The 20,610-nt window shown below is 39.7% G+C and overlaps 1 protein-coding gene across 6 annotated transcripts in view; it reads right to left on the reverse strand.

Moving 5' to 3' along the window:
• The window catches only part of anks1ab (ankyrin repeat and sterile alpha motif domain containing 1Ab), a 60,531-nt gene that overhangs the window by 14,328 nt on the left and 25,593 nt on the right, over positions 1–20,610 (reverse strand). For 5 of the 6 annotated variants that reach the window (XR_311646.2, XM_005729738.2, XM_005729739.2 and 2 more), the window contains 5 exons: positions 18,592–18,664; positions 11,493–11,608; positions 7,107–7,205; positions 5,046–5,192; positions 674–781 (listed from right to left, as the gene is read on the reverse strand). Coding sequence is in view for 5 of the 6 variants with exons in the window: in XM_005729738.2 (XP_005729795.1) it covers positions 674–781; positions 5,046–5,192; positions 7,107–7,205; positions 11,493–11,608; positions 18,592–18,664 (543 nt within the window). In the remaining variant the exon portion in view is untranslated. Of the gene's footprint in view, positions 1–673; positions 782–5,045; positions 5,193–7,106; positions 7,206–11,492; positions 11,609–12,315; positions 12,677–18,591; positions 18,665–20,610 lie in introns of those variants that run through there. The other variant, XM_005729741.2, reaches the window with a different exon arrangement.

Consider the following 20,610-nt stretch of genomic DNA (forward strand, 5'->3'; position numbering starts at 1 on the left):
CACACACACACACACACACACACACACACACACACACACACAGATTAATGATTTGAAAGCACTGTCTACACAGGCTGGTTTTCCTGATCTACATCCAAGCCTAATCCTCGACAAAAAGAGCCTCTTCCATGGAGATTCTCAATTCTTTTTAGCCCAGTTTAATCTGCCTGGGAAATCAGCCCTCAGTATTTAACTGTTGTGAACATAATGATATTGAAGAATCTCATTCCAAAATTAGATTTCCGCTGCAGAAAGAAAAAGGATCCATTTTCTCACAAAATGATGTCGGTATAGAAAAACAGCTCAACCGTGCCATGCTGCTTTACACTTCAGCTCTGTCTGGATTGTTGTAGAGTAAGAAAAAAATAAACTAAAATATAACAGCACACAGGAACGAGGCTAAACATGCTGAGGGAAAAAAAAAATCTCATAACAGACAAGAGTGACACAATATGTGTGTTATATCGAGGGTATGAGCAGAGCTATCCTTCTTACTAAGCACATTAAGCATATCTGATCTATTAATCGAATAAGTGTCGACAGTGGTTAAATAGCAGCACTAACACTGCTGCAGTCTGGCTGGTGCTTTAAATAAAAACATCTTCCATCTTTTAGAGCTGACCGTATTTTTGTGAATTCTAGAGAAAATGTGAGAAAATATGAAATGCATTACCATAATTGGGGACAGACGACGGGACTTAGATGGAGCCTCTTCATAGGGTCTCTCTGCTAGAGAGGCAATGATCCTCTTCCTGTGACCCAGAGGACCAACCTTAATAACCTAGAGAGGACAACATCAGGGCATAGCATGAGACTTTCCTGTACTCTTAGATCCATATCTTACATACAGGAGTTTATCTAGACTAAAATAATATAGATACTTTATATTCAAAATAAACTGACACAGAGTTGGTGGCAAGCACCCCTCACTGGCAGGCATCCACAGGCAAACAGAAATGACTCTCGTCAATAATTCAACCTCAATCTGTTTTGCCGTAAGCTTGAAGTACCGCACTGTCTCCTTCTCGGGACGCTCTATAATTTACGACCCATTTTTGGACATAGTGCTTAAAAAACACACAAGACTTTACTGATTTATGTAGGATAACATGTGACATATGAAAAGGATAAAGCATAACAGTGTCACTATGTAAATACACGCTGTGTTTGCCATTCACAGTATAAAAACACTGCTCGTCTATCCACAGCATCTGTCTCACTAAACTTTTTTTTTTTTTACAAAGGCCGCTGCAGCTAGTGAGACTCAAATCATCACAAAAGGAACAATAAGCTAATTTTACATAGTCAAAACCCATCACCCCAAAACGGACAATTTGCATAATCGGCTATTAACATTCATGCTCATCCAGTAAAGGTGGATGTTGAGTGATTAATGTTACATTTGCAATTATGTCACGGGTACAAAATATTCCATAACAGGCTCATATGATTCTTTGTCTAAAGCTTCAATTATTTATTCAGTGGGAGTCGGAGGCAGAAGAGGCAACTGGTTTGTGTGCTGGATTTCTGGTGCTGTTTTCATCAAAACCATGTGCAGAATCCCAGTGAGGCCAGTGTGCACGAGGCCTGTGAAATGAGACGGAATTTAAATAGTAATAAAGAACACCTTGGGATTATACAGGGAACCAGCTCATAGATCATCTCAGTGCTCGATGCTGTTTGCAGTGAGACGCTGAGGAGGATGTCGGAGATGTGATGGGCAAAGTGAGTTCAGATGCTGAGAGGCAGTTCTGCTACTCTGCACACTGAAAGTAATGTGCCCTGCACTCACACCCCCATCCTTCTGCATCGCAGTCTGCTGGACACCATCTCTCACACACTGCATGGACAGTATGCTTGGCTGCTGCTCGACTGTTGCTGCTGCTGCTGCTGTGACTGCAGCTGTTGCTGGTTTCTGCTAATTTACCGCCACAGTTTTTTGTGTTTTTCATAACTATGCACACAAACAAACTGAGTGAGAAGTGCAAAAAAAACAAAAACAAAAAGAAAAATGATGACTCAGTATCAGCTTTGTTGCGGTGCTGTCTTTGCGTATGAGCCATATTGGATCATCTCATTGCTGGTATTTTTTTATGAGTCACAACAAGAAAAATAAATAATATTTTCAACACAATCTGTTATAAATGAGAAAACACGGAAACATTATCACCACATTAAAAACTGACAGACAGATTTTGATTCCATATACATCAGTGATCCAGTCAGACCCTCTCTCAGAGTAAGAAATATTGATCACATTATTGCAGTGAACAAAGGAAATGCACAATACTGTTGATTGATTGACAACCATTTGGTCAAATGAGATGGCTGCATTCAGACAGCTGCACAACACAAAAAATTGTATTGGCATATAGATGGGATTTATGTATTGCTTTATATAACACACATTCCAGTCTCATCACATTCTGTCTGACAAACTTGCTTGTATTGACTCTCACAACCCTTGTGTCTCTGCTGCTCCGATGTCAGCAACATAACCCTATGACACGTTTGGATTATCCTATTTTCACATATGAAGTTTGGACAGTTTTAGGAAAATCAAGTTGGGATATTTTCCAGTTGTCATCTCTCACATGCAGCATACATAAGGAAACAGCCCACTTCAGACATGTTCTAGTTTGGACATTTACTATATATATATCCACTATGATATAGGCAAGAGATCACCACTCTCTCATGGTAAATTACCTTTTTATGAGTTTCTTGCTCTTCACATGAGCAAGATGATATCATAACACTGAATTTACACAAGCTTCTCCTTCTTATAAAGTGCAAAAAGGAGATAATGCTGCAGACATTGCACAGCTTTCATATTAAAGCAATTGATCAACAATAAACTTCCACTTTGCAAGATCTCTAACATCAGTTATAAAAAGTGAAATTTGTACAATGTGAATAAACCAGGTATCAAGTGGCAAATGGAAAAACATCAAAAGGATGCCTATAAAGTTGTTGCAGCTCAATACTGCTTAAGCGCTTTGATTTGTGACTCCAGCAGACAAGACGATGGCTATTTGCAAATCGTCATCACAGATTAATCCATTTGGATAATTTACATGTAGCCAATATTATCAATATTTCATTATAAATTATTTTTTAAAAAGAGCGCCGTCTTGAAAAATCTCTAACTAATGATCACGTGTTTTTCTACTTCCATATTCTAGTAATAATGTTTCAAACCTGTCAGGAAAACACTGTTCTCCACGTACACACAATCTGAGAAATCAATCCTCCTACACATGTTGCACCCATGTTTCTAGGCAAAATTAATAAGACCGCCTCTCTAATTACTAATTATCATAAAATGTTACACTATTTCCATACGGATAAAACCAAATTACATTTCTCCATGTCATCAGTCACAACTTTGTCTCTTAATTTACACACATCTGTTAATTATCCACTAATTACTGTGTGGTGATTTTGTCTCTGCTGTAGTTTTATGCAAATGCTTCCATCACGAAGCATTTCTGATATTTCGGCTCAGCATTTTAAAGTACTGCTTAACTTCGTTGGGAGCCACATATTAGGATGGCCTTGTTATTAAGGCTATGAGAACTGGCCCACAGCATCACAGATTCAAAAGCTGACGACTTCATCCATCCACAGAGTTAATCAGTGCTGGACTGTAAACCCCCAAAAGTTCATAGAGCTTAATACAAAAGCAACTAATTATCAACTAAGGCAAACTTAAATCAAATGTTTTCTGAATTATTTTCCAAGTACATGCTATATATCTGTACTTTAATTTTAATAACTGTACACTACTGCTTTGGTAACTATTGTCCATGATGTAAATATATAAAAATGTTTGTGTGTTTCTGTTCTATGTCCTGTGTCCTGTTCTGTTTGTATATGTGTTTTTTTTGCTGCTGTTCCAACCAAATTTCCCCCTGTAGGACAACTAAAGGATTATTAAATTCTATTCTATATCCATTTTTGAATGTCACATTTAAATACAATCAATATTCATTACTCTTGTCTTGTATAAAAGGTATGGTGAGTGATTATGTGATTATTTATTATTAAAAAATGTCTCAATTCATTTTAGTTTTCATTCATTTAGTCTTAGTTATGACGGGCATGTATAATTTGAGAATATGATTGCAATATAATATATTATCATAGAAACTTACCTTTTTCAGTTTCTTTAGACTGCTCTCTCTAATGTACCGAATGAATCCAGAAACACTCACACAGACCTCTCAGTCTCAAAAAAACTTCATGCTAGCTGTGTTAAAAAAAATTGCCAGAATGACAAGTGACAAACGAAAACAAACTACATTTCCTCTACCGTTTTGAAATTAGTTTTGTAGCTATAAAATATAGTTTCTGTGTCCCTGAGTGCATGTTTTCCTGGTGCAGAGTGTTTTTTCTTGCATCTATGGTTTTACCTGACATTAGAAAACACGCTAGGTTAATCCTGCTTATGTCAGCCCACGACACTCTTATGAAAGATATAATCAGAATCTGAAGAATTTAACTTCCTGGTTAAAGAATAGCTTTGTATAATACAATGACCTGTATGATTGCATGCTCTTGATGAACATCAGCAAGACAGCTTAAAAATATTAACTTTAAAGATTTTCTTCCTTAACAATGAGCAGAGCATGCTCACTCCTTGCGGTGCCACAGTGTTAGTCACTAGCTCACCTACCCACCTCAGCCATGACAGCTTTGTTATTCAAACATGAAGGTAAATAAAACACGACCCAAGCAACTGAACTGTAAACATAATGGTACAAATATAGAAGTACTAAGGAGAGTAGCGCATACAATATTAATGGGTGAGCACTGACTATTGTAGACACAGTTAAATACTTAATACTTACTTAATTATATTTTTAGGTAACATTTATTTTATCGAAAAAAAAATGTTTTCGGACTCAGAAAGGGAAAAATGTCATAAAACATTGCAAAATGTTAGTAGAAAAAATAAAATAAAAGTAATTTATTTGCTACTTTATGCATTTAATTACTCGTAGTGCATGCATTTATAATTTGAGTAATCAATGGCCTCTTACATTGATGATCTCCAGTTCCCACAGGTTCTTAACACACTCCAGTGTGCGGTAGCCGCTGGCAAGAAAGTTGGGCAGATATTCATGCAGACCAAGGCCATCCAACCAAGTGGCAAGAGATGTGCTGCCATCACACCCCAGTGCTTTTACCTACGGAGACAGATGCATCTAAGTAAGCAAGAACTGTGACTTTATGGAAGGACAATTTGGGTTTTCTACCCAACTAAAGCTGACTGCTGCAGCGGCCATGCTAGGCAAGTAGCTTAAAAAACAGCAATGTCAGTTCAGCTCTTGACTGGAACATCAACGATTGCCGGATGGAGTGCTGTGAAATCATCATTTATAATCCCCGGGGAAGGTTACTCCTGACTTTGCTGATCCCTACATATTCCATCTAAACTTTTCTCATCTCCAGAACAAAAATGTAATTTGTACAACACTGCAAAGCTTATGATCTTAGGTGACAGCTGCTTCCACTTCTTTAGGTACACTTGTTCAAGTGGTGGTCTAAAGGAACTAGTACATGCCCATGCTATAGCATTGTTTGACCTGTTCATGCTGGTGGCCATGAAATGAAAATGATATGACGCTTTGCTGTAGGCACGTAAATAGGTAAGTTTAGCTAACTGCTATGTGGTTGCTAGGCAACATACAATAGATCATGTATAATTCAGTTTTTGTGGATATAAATGAGATGCAACTATGATGACAAAAAAAGATACAATACTTTTAGATGGTGTTACAATTGTTAAACACTAAAAACAAGTCATTTTAGCCTGTTGCTTAGTACAGTAATTGCTAGGGAATCTGATGACATCAGAAACCTGATATACATAATAACCTTCAGGAGCCTATGATGTACCTGCGTGCCAAGTTTGGTTGCTCAACTCCTGACTGTGTAGGAGGAGTTAGCAGCCAAAAAAACAAACACACAGACAGAGATTTGTACAGTAAATCAGTGGCACGTAGACATAGTCAAGATCTGCTCAAACCAAGTTCAAACCAAGAACATGGAAAAGAGTTGCTTTTAATAAAGCAGTTTGGATAATATTGTTCCATTCTTAAAATAACTTCATCAGCTTCCTTCATAGTCCACCTCAAAGTAAATATGCAAGAAATGGACCTTGGAGAAATGGAGGTGTCGCCGTATGCAGAATGTAGAAGGCAAGATCAGAATGATTCACTATTGTACTCACGATGGTAAGAACAAAATTGGCCAGTGCAACTGTTACATGAATTTAACAGTAATTTTGCATGCACAGTTGGTTTTTGTTCAGTTTAACAACATTTCTACAAACATCGTAGTGAAAGAGGCCAAATGAGTTCATTAAACTGTAATGACTTCCATATTAACCAGAGTTCAATCTCACAGAAAACCTCTGCGAACTAAAACAGGACTCGCATCACGAAGGTGCTGGACCAACTGCATAATGCTATCATTTTAATGTTTTTAACAGAGTCACCGGTTAATTTGTGGATTAATGTTAAAATGATACTAGCGTAGTATAAAACATAATTCCCTCAAGCATACCTTATATTTATTTTTTTTATTGTAAATGAGGAGAAAAATTGTCTTTTAAAAATGGATAGTTTTCTAAAAAAAAAAGTAATAACTAGTGTTTTATGACTCGTTTTTTCATTTGCAGTGATATCAAACAGATATCAGAGTATAACAAACACAAATAAAGCCACTCATCCATCCATTCATTCATTCAACTATCCTCTTAATCAGTTGTCCAGTTGAGGGTCACTGAACTGGAGCCCATCCCAGCTATCATAGAGTGAAAAGTGTGTATTCCTGAATGAAAGATAATAGGTTTTAAATGAACCCACTCTGTCATTTTGTTTGCTTAGACAGCTTTGTTGCTTCAGGCTTAACCCACTCTATGGACAGCATGAATACTCCTTCAACACTATAACACATATCAGGGTGCCATTTACCTATTTTTAGCTTATTTGCTATTGTTAGTGAAGTACTTGTCCTTATTGGGGGTTTTTTGTTATTTGAGATCCTGTCAGTTGCTGGTCTCCTTAGTGCTGAAGATAACCTACGATATTAAGCACCTTGGGCAAGTTGCGTGCCGCGTGGAGGATTTTCTTTCGATGTCCTGGATCAGTGATCCCGATGTCTCTGAGATCCTGGTCCTCCATCACGTTACTTCCCTGCATGTGCACAAACACAGGAGAGACACACAAATAAACACATTCACACACAGGCACACCCAAAGGCATAGTCATCAGACATACGTGCATGCAAACAATCACATACACACAAGCACATAGACAGTACGCAGAATGAAAATGGATATACAGAACAACAGTATGCAAGAAAAATCATTTATAATACCGTGTACATATTTGCACAGAAATAAACAATCCACTCAAAAGTATCATGACTTGCTCCACAGCCTTACTGCAAGGGTAAAACTGTGACTGAAAAAATACACACTTGCTCTTAACACACACCGCATGCGCAAACACGCAGAATATGCACATCTCTGACACAAGCAGTAACAGCAGAGTGGGAGGACAATGAAGTCAAATAAATTGTGCGTGCCAAGAGTAATCAATCTGATCTGGTGCGACTCAGCAGGAACAAAGCCTTCAGAATTGCTGCTGCGTCTCCAGGATCCCTGTGCTGCTGTGCTTCATCCAGGGACCCAAAACAGTCCAAGAGGAAGTATTCCACAACAATTTGAGACTATTTGTTAATTTAGGGTGTGGAAACAATGAACAATAGATTTTTTTTCTCACATCCTGAAAGCTTCAAAAAGAAAATTCTTCCCTTATTCAAATCACAGCCCCACTTGCTTCATCATCTTCTACTGGTTTATAGGTAGGAATGTAAATACAAGGAGAACCATGAAAATGAAGAGCTAAGCGTTTTTCCCTGAGGACTGCTGCAGATTGATTCTCTCTGGCCAAGAATGTTAAAATGTTCTGTAGTCTTTACTCAATCTGCTCTCTCTGGATTGGTTTCAGAGCACAATGCAGCAGTATTCACAGGCCTCTATCAGGGTGCAGTTGGGAGATTACTCACTGATCGCAAGAATAAAAAGTCAAAATGAAGCGGGCCTGATGTAAGGGAGGTCCAAAAATAGATCCTCCACTTTTATTAACACGGTTGGAAGTTTGATGATGCCTCGGGAGACTTTGCAAACTTGTTATTTCATGCTGCATTTGAAACATGTGACAGGAATGTATGGTTCAGTTCTTACATAGCTTATAAGCTATGGTAGTGTGATTTGATCTGATATGCCTTGCAGATGTAGCCATGGTAGAAGTCCTTCATCTCACTAAATGCACTCAGTTAAGGCAACAGTGAATTAGAACTGCTCCATTCCCCTTCTCCACAGAGGAATAGTTTGGAAGCATAAAGATTTTCCATTTTTAAAGCAGACGTAACAGGGAAATGATAAAGAATAAAGAGTTTACGGATCAGAATGTTGATGTTCAGCTCCATATTATGATATTCGAAAATGGGGGGCAATGTAGGGTCTGATGCAATATTAATCCAGAAGAGATGCAATACAAGTGGATGATGATGGACAGACTTCTAAGATGTTCTCCTCCACTAGATTGTTTATCTAAAAAAATATATATATATTTGTGTATTTTTTCACTCAAATGAAATGTGTGGCCATGAAGGCCAAGAGAGTGAAAGCTACGGGTGCCCCACTTCTGGTAGTGCAAAAATGATTATCATCGTGTAAAAATTATGAGAATGGGCACACAGCTGTTCATAATTTATGATCCCTCAAAAGCTGCATCTCAGAGCAATCATCACATGCAGAGAGCCTTGCCGACTCATGTGAGCGGCTGCTCTTGTGCGCTGACGGGCGGACACAAGGAAACTTTCCAAGCAGGACTATACAGTGTATCTTAAGCTGTGACAGCAATGGGTTGTGGGCACAGAAAGGCTTGCGTGCTGAGACTCCTGTCACTGCAGAATTAAACTGGGAAGAGCTTTCAATCCCCTCTGGGCTCACAAATGATATAGTGTTTAAAGTAAAATCTGCTCTGGGTTTACCCTGTTTTTATGTCAGCTGATTTCCAGAAATAGTTAAATATTACTACATGTTCCTCTGGGCTCCATTGCATTGTTCCTAAATACAGTGTTAATACATAAATGAAATCAAACATGACAGGGAATTAAAAAGGAGCCACAGTACTGCCCTCTACTGATCACTTTACTCAAATTTGCAATGAATCCCACAAATGAGTTCTGATATTTAAGTTCAGTTAGATTGATGACATCTGAAGCAAGCCTAGCACAATCTAAAAGGTCAATATTAAACATTCACAGTGCCTGCCTACTCTGACCTTTCTTCTTGTTTGCAACCTCCACATCCTTGTAAATATCCATGGCTAATTTGCCTTGTGAAGCTAATGATTTATTTCCTTGATGCATCAAGTCTAGCAGACACATTAACTGTGGCATGAACATGAACATCAGAAAGGCTAATGAACCAAGTCCACATCACACTGTATCCTGGAAATCTTGATCTACATGGATTCATTCAATCCCAATCAGACGGTAAAGCTCGCTTTTTGTTCTCTAAGTCTACTATATCTACTAAATGATAAATGTTACATTTTGGGCAAAATAACAAAATACAGGAGGAGATATTGCTTAGTCAATTGAGGACGACAGTTATTCTACCTGGTTGTTGCATCTGGCTTTTGTTGGCTTATGTTGCCTATGTAACAAATCAATAAGAAGAACAGATTTCTCCATCAACTAAATGAAGTACCTGCTCCCACATGGTCATTTACAAGAGGACAAAAACATATAATGATTAGATTTAATCAGTCAAGGTTAGAAATCATCCCCTCAAATCTTATGCATTGAAGTCTGAATTTAATACAGATGACCTGAGTTTTGTCTAGTACAGTACAACTGGCTGAATCCATAATGTGTTTTTTGCTGGACATTTTCTGACTGAAAAAAGTCAACTTGCCCTTTTGTTCCTAGTGTTAATTACATAACAGCATTTCCAAATCTCTCAGTGTGTAAATTACTTCCAACTTAATTAACTCCAGTGTATTATTCTGGAGATAACTGATTTATTAGTGTAGCTGTAATCACCTACCAAATACTGTATTCCTTTATTTTTACAACCATGCTCTTATAGTTGTGTTATCGCCTCATAAACAAATATAAAGCTGAGTCCATCTGAATGGTCACATTCTTATAAATTTCCACTATACTGCAATCTCATTTCTACCCAAAATGGGAAAAGAAATCCAGAAAAGACAGTAGCACTTATAAACTATACTGATTTGTCAATACAACCACTCTTTTTTTCTGACCTCACTGGTCTCACTTGACTGAATTCCACTGTGACATCAGACGCACTGTATCATATAACCCATGGTGCTATTGCAACTCTGTGGCCTGAGAAATGTTACCCCCAGGCCTACTTATTTACAGCATATAGCCATGTTTTCAGAGAAACATGACTATCAGATGGAAAGTGGTGTTTTTGGCTATCCCTGTCAAATGCAATATCAGGTTTCCTCACAATGTTCTTTACGGGAAACATGATAAAGCTTTCAGACAGATTGTGGACATCACTTTAGTATGAATATATTAATATTAGATTCTTACTGTTGCATTAAAAAAAATGCTAAATTGTATATAATTCTTCAATAACTTTTAATTTTTTTAGGAAAACTTATCTCTGGCATCATTTTTAAGCCACCACAGTGGAAAAAACTGTGATTTTGATCATTTTTTACAGTATAAATAAAAAATTTGAAAATAGAAAAATAGATGCATGCAAACATATGTAATGCAATTGCAGCATATCATTGTAAAAAAAAATACAGCACAACAGCATGCTGCTGCAGTGTAATCAGCTCTTGTACAGTAAATGCAAGATAGGCCCACCACATGGATAGTACAGAGAATAATCTGTGGAGGATTTAATAAGATTTAGCAATCAACCATGCAAAGTGTATCTAGGATAAAACATGCTGTGCTTATATTAAGAATTGTTTGTCCTGGTTAAGTGACTATACCTAAACAGAGGTCAAGTACAGTGGCTGTAAATCAAGGGAATCGATGTGGAGACAGACATTTGAATTTTACAGTAAATGAGATGACTGGGAATGCTGGGAAAAAGTTAATGAATGTTGGCTGTCTGTGTGTTCCCACTGGTGACAGCTCATACTCTTTATAGGGATTCAGGAAGAGGCCATAAATTTTAGCTGGGTCATGCGTTGCACAGAGGTGAGGAGGAGTTATGGAGAGGAGATGGGAAAGTGTTATAAAGGAAGAGAGAGAGTGGAAGGGTGAGTGAGAGACAGAAATAAGGGGGCGTGGAGTTACCAAGAGACAAGCAGAGTGGTGACATAAAAAGACTAATGCAGCTTGTTTGACAGTGGAGAGACAGGGTGATGTAAAGTGGAACCGACCCTTGAGATGACATGCTGCAGGTGACTCACCATGAATCGTAGGTCATCAAAGCCATTGAGCAGGAGCTTGCTCTCGTACTGCGGCAGCCCCACGTGCTCCAGCCACTCTCCCACCGGCTGGTCCAGGGCTTTACCACAGGCCCCATCTGCCGAGAGAGGGAAGCGCTTCAGCAGGGAGAAGCCGTTCAGCCGGTAGCAGCGGCACTCAGAGGACGACACATGGCATTGCCACATCATCCTCGGCCAGCAGAAGCAGAGCCGAGTGCAGCAGCACCAGGCAGGGTAGGGGGGAGACAGGGTCCAGGCCGGGGGTGAGGGGCTCCCACAGTACAGGCGGGGGCCCGGCTAAACTCAAACACAGGAGGAGGAAAGGAAGTGCTGCAGGCACCGCTCAAGCCCTGCAGGGGACTGACTAGGCTAATATACACCCACTGGTGTTAGTGTGACTGACTAGATATGTCAGGCAAGGGTGGAGGTAGTGCGGGGAAGGGAGCCCATCTGAAGCTCTGTATTGTTAAGTTATGTTGGACTGAGCCACTACAGCATCTTCCAACAAACCGAGCTCACTAAGCATTCCTTTAGTGAGCAGATGAGCAAGTGTAAAAACAAGTGCCTAGTTCGTCCAAAATCATTACAACACACCACTACAAGTCAAGAGACTAGATCATTTTCAGACTGAGTGGAAATGGAAATTATGTTTCACTAAATAAGACATTTTCATATACCTGACATTATTTACTCTGTTAAAAATATCCCCGTCACTTATTCTAAAATCAGAAACTACTCCATCAGGATGTAACACAGAAATACTCAGCTCCCCCAAAATGAATCTGTCAGGGTTTTCACCACATACTTGTAAAGCTCTGGCTGAGTCCCATGGCTTCATTGGTCAACCTCTTTGAGAGCTAGGACAAGGCTCATACAATGAAGGTAGCAGCATTCTAAAGTACTGTTGAGGTACGCGTGTAATTTTTGATCAAGGAATAGACATTTGTTTAAATCATATTTCGTCCTTACTCCACAGCCACACGGAGTACGGTCAGGTAGACATATTGTAAATCCTACATCAAAGAAACGTTGGCTTAGGCTTTCCACAGTGTGCTGATTCCAAACTCCTCAATTCATAATAAAATCCAAGTTTAGATTCCTTGATAAAGCTCCAGGTAAGCTGTCTGCCAAAGGAAAAAGGCTCAGTGTCCTTGGTGGTACCAGTGCTCCCTGTGCTGCCCACATTCACACTTTTCAGCAAGCTGCTGGATGTGCGGCTAAGCCAAAGAACGTGCTTCTCATCTCTGAAAGCAGTAAATCCAGGTTCAGATCCAACAGATGGCAGGTGAGCCTCTTGACTCTGAAGCGAGGATCACTGCAGGACCACAGTGCCGGTTAAGGTAGCTCCTTCCTGAGGCAGGCGCCCCCCACTCCCTCCCCAGCCCACCTGGTTCTTCCCCTTGCTGGGTGCAGCTAGCAGCCTCTGTGCTCAGGGCAGAGGTTTGCTGCATCCCCTGCCTGTCGGAGACACGCAGGCAGCGCAGATGCAGTCACAGCAGCTGCTCCTGGCTCACACACGCTACCCCTCACTGCTCACAGGGCATAGCGTCCTCACGCTGGCTACTTCTACACAGGAGACCAACGATCTGCCTTAAGCTCAGCCACTGCCGCCACGTCCTTCTCACATCCACGACAGCCAACAGACTCACTGTTCATCCCCCCCCCTTCTCATCCAAGCAAATCCCTCAAGCTCTTCTTTGTAACTCCCCCCCCCCTCTTGTCTCTCTCGCTTCTCTCAGCTTTCTTTCTCTCAATCTCATAGCCCCATACCCATACTGTGTGATCGCACTGCAGGGCTGCCGTATGCTGCCTGATGAAGTGGGGTGCTGCTCCACGTAACCACCTCTCTCCCACTATATCACTTCCCCTCCCTCTGCCTCTCTCTCCCTCTCTGGCTTGCACTCTCCCTCACTCTGTCTCGCTCCTTGCCTCTCGTTCTCAAACACACAGACAGATGCAAACGCACGCACACTTTCTCTCTCGACTCATCGTCTGTCTGTCTACCCCTTCCCATTATATCTTGCTCCTCTTTCTCTCTCAATAAAATGCACACATACTCACTCTTTTCTGGCAGTGCCTCTCTAACCTTAACGTACCTCTCCCCCTCTCTCCCCCTCCACTGCACTGATTAGAATTGCACAGAAGCACTCTGATCTTGCCAGTGGAGAAAGGACACCACCATCAGAGGCGAGGAACAAGCTCCGAAAGCCCCAAATCACAGTCTTTTCCAGCTAAGAATGACTAGAATTTAAAGGGATGATGGGACCTCGATCCAGTTCTGCAGGAGCCACGCCAGTTTTTTTGGCTAACATGGGATATTGAAACAAAGACTCTGCTCAAATCCCTGCTTATTACCAGAAGGCTTTAATTCATTTACATCTTACTTTGATGATAGGACAAGGGGGGGCAGCATTGATTCAAGTCAGCAGAGTTTTTAATACACTTGGAGAAGAGAAGAGAAGAGAAGAGAAGAGAAGAGAAGAGAAGAGAAGAGAAGAGAAGAGAAGAGAAAAGGACATGTCGAGACCTGCCTCTTCTCCATCTCATCCAGCATGACAGAAAAGAGGCAAATTCCATTATGTACTTCCAGATGCTCATGTCATGTCAACCATTTTTAGAGCACAACAGAGGCTTCTTACAGGAAAAAGCCTGCATAAGAAAGTAAGATGACATAAAATTTTTAGAATTGGGGTTAAAAATAAACAAATCAGGTCATGTGTGGCATTAACATGTCTTTAGTAATCTGATCACAACTGGACAACTGCAGAAGTTCACACTTGGCATTTGAATGCCAAGCTATCGCTTTTAATCATTTGCAACATCCCAAGACATTTGAATTGGAGGTAAAGACAATACAATATAACCCCAATGATTGAGCCCCCTGTGAGCTAACTCTTCATGATGGTGGGAAGTAAGGAACCTCGTTTAACTGGAAAAGACACACTGTAGAACCAGTATCAGGAAGGGGCAGGCATGGGCCTCGACTGGTTTGGGGGTTGAGGGGAAAGAGAATAAGGGGAAAAAGAGAGACAATGACAAAAACGAATGATAAGACCAAATACCAGATTCCTGCTGCAGTCTAATTTTTCAAACCAGCATCTCACTGCTCTACACAACAGCAGATTACTGTAAGCTATCACTAAGTAGATGGCAGTACCTTCCTGAGCCAGGTACTGCCAGAGGTTTCTTCTTGTTAGAAGGGAGCTTTTCCTTCACTGTCACCAAAGAACTTTCTCAGAGGGGCTTTTTCTTTCTTTGTATTATTGTAGGCTTTACAATATAAAGTGCCTTGACGCAACTACTGTTGTGATTTGGTGCTATGTAAATAAAATTGAGCTGAACTGAATTGAATTGCATTAAAGTGCCTTTCACAAATTACAAAATCATCCAACAGTCTTTCGCAGAAGTAATAATAAATAATAGCCACAGGTGTTCAAACTGCTAAAGCCAATGGCAGATGCACAGCTGTATTTTAGTGACTAGCAAAGCTTCAGTTGACAAGTGCAACTCTGCAGTCAAGTGGCTGAAAAATGAAGCCAAGGCTAAAGTACCTGAAGTAGATAGCTTATAGTTATTGAACTGTAACTTTCTTTGTGGTGTTGGTGACCTTTTGACATTTAAACAGTTCAAGAGTCTGTGCCTCAGTTTTATTGCATAAAAATCTATTATTTTATGTACTATTAGAACTAAATTGTGAATATGTGTGGTATGTGCTTTGCACCTCCACGGTTTATGGAAGCATTTGCTAACCAAGTTTAGCACTTCATTTTTTCATCTAAATATGTCCATCTTTCATTATTCTGTCTTTTTTCCACAACATGTCAGGACCCACTAACCCAACACCTGAGCTTTGAAATGCAGTCTACACAAACCAATCCCTGATGTCCCAAATGTTACGTTCATCTTTTATATACAAAAAAGGTGAATCAAACCACCTTCAATGGAGGTCTGAGCTATGTGATCTCGGTACATCTTGAGTATATTCACACCTGTAATTAGAACTGTCCACTTGTGATCTTGACCAAAAATGCATGTTAATGACAGGTGAACATGGCTTGAAAGACTCTCTCACTCACTTATGCAGGGTGTCCAGTGGTGTTATCCCAGTACAGCTCCAGGCAAAGCATTATTATGCAGGCTTTCAAGCAGCCTGCAATCACCTCACACATTCCCCAATGGGTAGCCAGCCAGTCAGTAAGGTAGAGAGGGCGAGGAGAAGCAATGACAACACAGGGAGGCAAAGTGAAGGGCTATTGATTGAACCTTCTCTTTAATTGGCCACGTATACCTTTGTTTCTTCGCCCTTAACAATTAGGTGAAAGGCCAAGTCAGGTCTCAATGACCCGTCAGTCATCCACAAGGACCGATGCTCATCATTCGTTATCAGGAAAAGAGGCTGCTATTAAATTTTCTGTGACTGAGGACAAGAATGATGGATAGGGGGAAGGAGAAAGGAAGGGAGAAGGAGAGAATGTGCAAGAGAGATAAGACGGAAAAAGACTAATAGAGGAGGCGGCGATGAAACATATGGGTGAGATAAGATGGTAATAGGAAGTAAGAAGGATTGAAGTGGACTAATTATGATTCACTACAAGATCCCACAACTCCTCCTTCTCATACTTTACACTTTTCTTCTAAGCCTCATACATATCTCAGCTTTTACGATACAACAAAACTGCTCAAAATACCATCCACCCCACCCAATTTTTTTCATTCTTTTGGGACAGGAACACCTCCCACGATAGTAAAACCTAATTACTGACTGACAGAGGATCCAATTCTCCTATGGGGGGTGGGGGGAAATGGGTCACTGTCTTATCCCCTGTTAAACAGCCCAAGCTGTCAAATCTGTCCAAGTGGGTTTCTGTGCTGTGTGAGCACTACGAGGTCTAGACTTGGCTCCACGGAACACCCCGAATGGCCTATTTACCGAAGAAGAGGTAGAGGTTGTGTGTAGATAAAGCCATGCCTTTTTATCAGAGCAGGAGAAAAGCAGTAGCTCCTTGTCAACACACCCAAGCACTGGAGAAAATGAGCCGCAAAGCTGAATTAATTCAGAGAAACTGAAGGCGGACTCTTTTCCTTTGAACGTCAGAGTGTGCCTGTACACAAACCGAGCCGATGCCTCCTGTGTGCTGTTAGCTGTGCGGTCTCTCTCCAGTCCCTCTCTTATTCTAAGCACATTTACTCAGTGAACTCTTTCATACAATCAAGGCACTTGTGATGGGCACACAACACAAACATCATTATCTTTGAGGATTTATATGGTACAAAACTGCATTAACATTTTGCTAGCCGAGAAAATCTGATTCTTTTCAGAAATTGCTTCGAGAAGATGAATGACCATCCTTCACTTGTGTTATGAAGTGGATAAGTTTTTCCTCATCCTGTCACAACAAAAGCTAAAAGTGGAATAAAGATTTACAATTTAGGTTTCCATCTTTGTATAATCCCTCCTACATCTCTCCCCTCCTATCTATGTGTACCTCCTTCCCCATGTGATTACTCTGAAGGGTAGCCGATCCTTCCCTTACACAGTGAAAAAAGGAAATATGACCTTTTTATTAAGAGAGACACAAAAAAAGCATCCTGGCAACCATCAGAACTAGTTGTGCACAATCTCCGATTTAAATCGGAGCAGCAAGTGTATGACTCAGCTGAATCTGGGACACTTTCAGCATGTCATTCTTCAAACAAGGACTATTAATAGCACACACCTATAAGTGTAGCGAAAACAAACACCATATTTGCTCTTACGTAATGTGGAATAACTCCAGGTTTTAATTGCTTAGATAGCATTTAATCCAACACTGCTCACTGAGCTGGAATTTAAGTCAAAATTAAAATGATAAATTAACAAGCTTTCCTTAAAAAAAGATATATTTGAGCTTAAAGATGATGAATGAACAGAAATGATCCTTAAAAGAATTGAATTGTGATGAAATAAGTACATTTAATGATTTCTAAGAACAGTTAATTTTTTATTGTTTTTGATATACTTTCGTCCTCTTCTTTTGAAAATGTACATTTCTAAATTGTGAGTTTCTTAAAAGCACTTTGATCTGCATTTTTTTACTTTAGGGGAAATCATAAACATTGAGAATTTTCACCTTATTGTTGCCACTCAAAAAGCTGTATAATGTTTATTTACTTTTACAATATAGGTTTTACTTCTCAAGGCTAACAGAAATCGATTGTCTTCCTGACATGACGACTGAAAATAAAATTTAATGCTAAATCCAAAACAGAAAATTTACAATCTTCACTATTTTATATTAAAAGTGGTCAAAGCAATCACATAAATACACCAAATGGACATTTGTAAGAGGAATACAGGAAGATGTTATGGAAGAAATGACAGCATTGAATCAGAAATATGATGAAAGAAACTCTCTCGTTGCTTTGGTCAGCAGACACTGCAGCCCATAAAGCATACTGCACATTACTAATGAAAATGTTATCCCAATAAATCTGATGAGACACGTAAAACGCAGTCCTGTGCAGAAAAGCACCCTTACACAGTCCTGTACGACAAAGCCTCCTTTCCTACAGAGTATGTAATGGGGGTAGGTTTACACTGTATCAACTCAGTTGTGTTATCTAAACAAACTGAGATGATGCCAGCTGGCTTCTCCCTCTGTACTGCCTGAAGGACACTTGATGAAGCGTACTATCAAATCAAGCCCTATTGAGATCTACAGTACCACGAGAAAAAAAATTACAACACTGAGGGGAATTTAGAATTTGATTTCCCATGAAGTGGAAACCTTGTGAGTAATAAATAACAACAATGATGTGCCAAACAAAAGTCAGCATGAATCACTGTAACTTGTGAGAACAATAAAAGAGCTCTTCGTCCTTTCTGAAGGCGTGTTTAAATGCCATGAAGGAGCTCTTGCTGGTGTAAAATGACTGGTTGCAGATAATATTCTATATAAATCGTGCTCAATTAACTCATCAGTGGTAAATGAGTAACATTCCTTAATACCTCAGACAGTGTTGTTATTTTGCATTTACACCACAAAGTCAAATCTGTGGAGAAGAAAAGACTCCAAATTCAAGTTGGTTACTGATGGATTACCTGAACTTGGTATGGGCTGCTTGTTTTTGGATGTTTCAATTCCTGCTCCAATTAAGTTCATGATCTTCTCAATCTGTTGAAGAGAAATAAACGTGAAACACTGGTGAAAAATTACCTTACCCGAGACTGACATATTAACTCATGACTTTAAAACAGAAGGCAACACATCATAATGGATCGACTTTAATGCATTAATGTAAAACACACATCCAACCTTCCTTTATCCTACCTGAGCCAAACCAATTATAAAACAGGAAGGAGTGAGACTGCCTGAAGAGTTAGGTCTGTGCACTGCTACTGCTGGGAGTGTTGGAGAGAAGGCAGGCTACTTTGCATTGATGGATTACGAGCAACAGTCCAACGTGGACAGCAATTCAATGACTAATGCTTCACTCAGCAAAAACACAGACAGTTGATTAAGGTGAAGCAAGAATATCTAGGAAGTTCTGTAACCAGGTCCAAAATGCATAAACTAAGCCCCAAGAGAATGAGAGCTGCTGTTGACTGTTTCAGGGAGTAACTGATTGCCCCCTCAGACCTGTGTTATTTAGGCTTTGGAGAATAAAGCAATAGCTTACTGCAAGATTAAGTGTGCACAATGCTGCATGCAGGAGATTACAGAACAACTCAAAAAAGAGTTGTTCTGGGGCTTAGAGCTGAGCGTGTTTATTTAAGAGGACTCTGATTTTCCAGAGCCAAAATTTATTTTAAGGTTGTTTGTTTGTTTTTGTTTATTTTGCTGAGTAACAGAACATTTGTGCAGATTCTAGTGAAATGCTTTTGGAGACTGATAAAGGTATCACAGCTGATATTTGAAAGGCAAGGAAGACAAGCTATGAACATTATTTTTTTTCATCCCAATAGAAATGAATATGCACAGATATATAGGAATATACATTTCAGCAGTTGAAGAAAACTCCAGTATTTTATTATTGCACTTCATAGACTTGATTTAAAGTTTGTCAACAATTGAAGCATTGAAAAAGGCAAGATAGAATTACTTTCTACATTTTTCATTGCATAAAAATGATAATAAACAAGCTTTACACTCTACACTCCAAAGTTTGAAACACAGCATTTGCTATATACTCGAGACAGAGAATCCCAGCTGTGCACAAAAACAGTCAAGAAATGACGCAATCAAGAATAGCAGGACTTTCCAAGTGTTTTTTTTTTATCTTCACTGGCATAAAGGTAGTTTAGAGGTGCAACTTGGCCTGCCAGCTAGTGAAATTTGCAGGCTTAGCGATGCTGGAGATTTTTCCAGCTTTAGCCAGAGGTGATAACCCTGTGTGGATTATCTGCGATTTCTTGTTTTTATCAGTAGTGTAATTATCTGCGAGAGACTATTGCATTGTTACTAAACACAATAATTCAAAAATGGAACAGTTTGACATCTTCAAGTTGAAATTCATAGAAAATAAACTAATAAAATTAAATCTGTTTTTGCATGTTAATCTAGAAGTTTTACAATTTTAGGAAATGTGAAAAAGAAAAAAAAATCTAAAGTTTGGACTTTAGCCCGGTGAAATAAGCTGAAATGGCTCTGAAACATCCTCTTCATGAGACTGACATTTAAATGAAGCTTATGCATAAGTTCAATAAGGAAGATCTGTCGTCACCCATCTGTCTGCTTCCCAGGTGTTGACGGATAATCTAAGCTTTACATCAATTCCACTTTCCCACGCTGTCAAGTTGATTATGACATCACATGTCTAGTCCAATCAGTTTTCTGCTGGCCTCCTTCAGGCCGATCAGCCTTTACTCGGCTACTTTAAATCTCACTGCGCATCTGTTATTCTTCCTTGCAGTCGCCTTCATGCAACTCACCTCCTCCCTATCACCGCCTCTCATCACTCAGGCTCCATTCAAGCCTCCATCTTCATCTCCACCACCAGCGTCTAGACTCTGGGGGGGGGGTACGGTGTACATTTTAGGACATCGTCAGGTATCAGACAAAAAATTGTCAGGTGTCAGTTGTCAAAAAAAAAAATTGTCAGGTATCAGAAAAAAAATTGT

The sequence above is a fragment of the Pundamilia nyererei genome, unplaced genomic scaffold (assembly GCF_000239375.1).
Source record: "Pundamilia nyererei isolate P.nyererei 1_Seehausen unplaced genomic scaffold, PunNye1.0 scaffold00034, whole genome shotgun sequence".
Taxonomy (NCBI): domain Eukaryota; kingdom Metazoa; phylum Chordata; class Actinopteri; order Cichliformes; family Cichlidae; genus Pundamilia; species Pundamilia nyererei.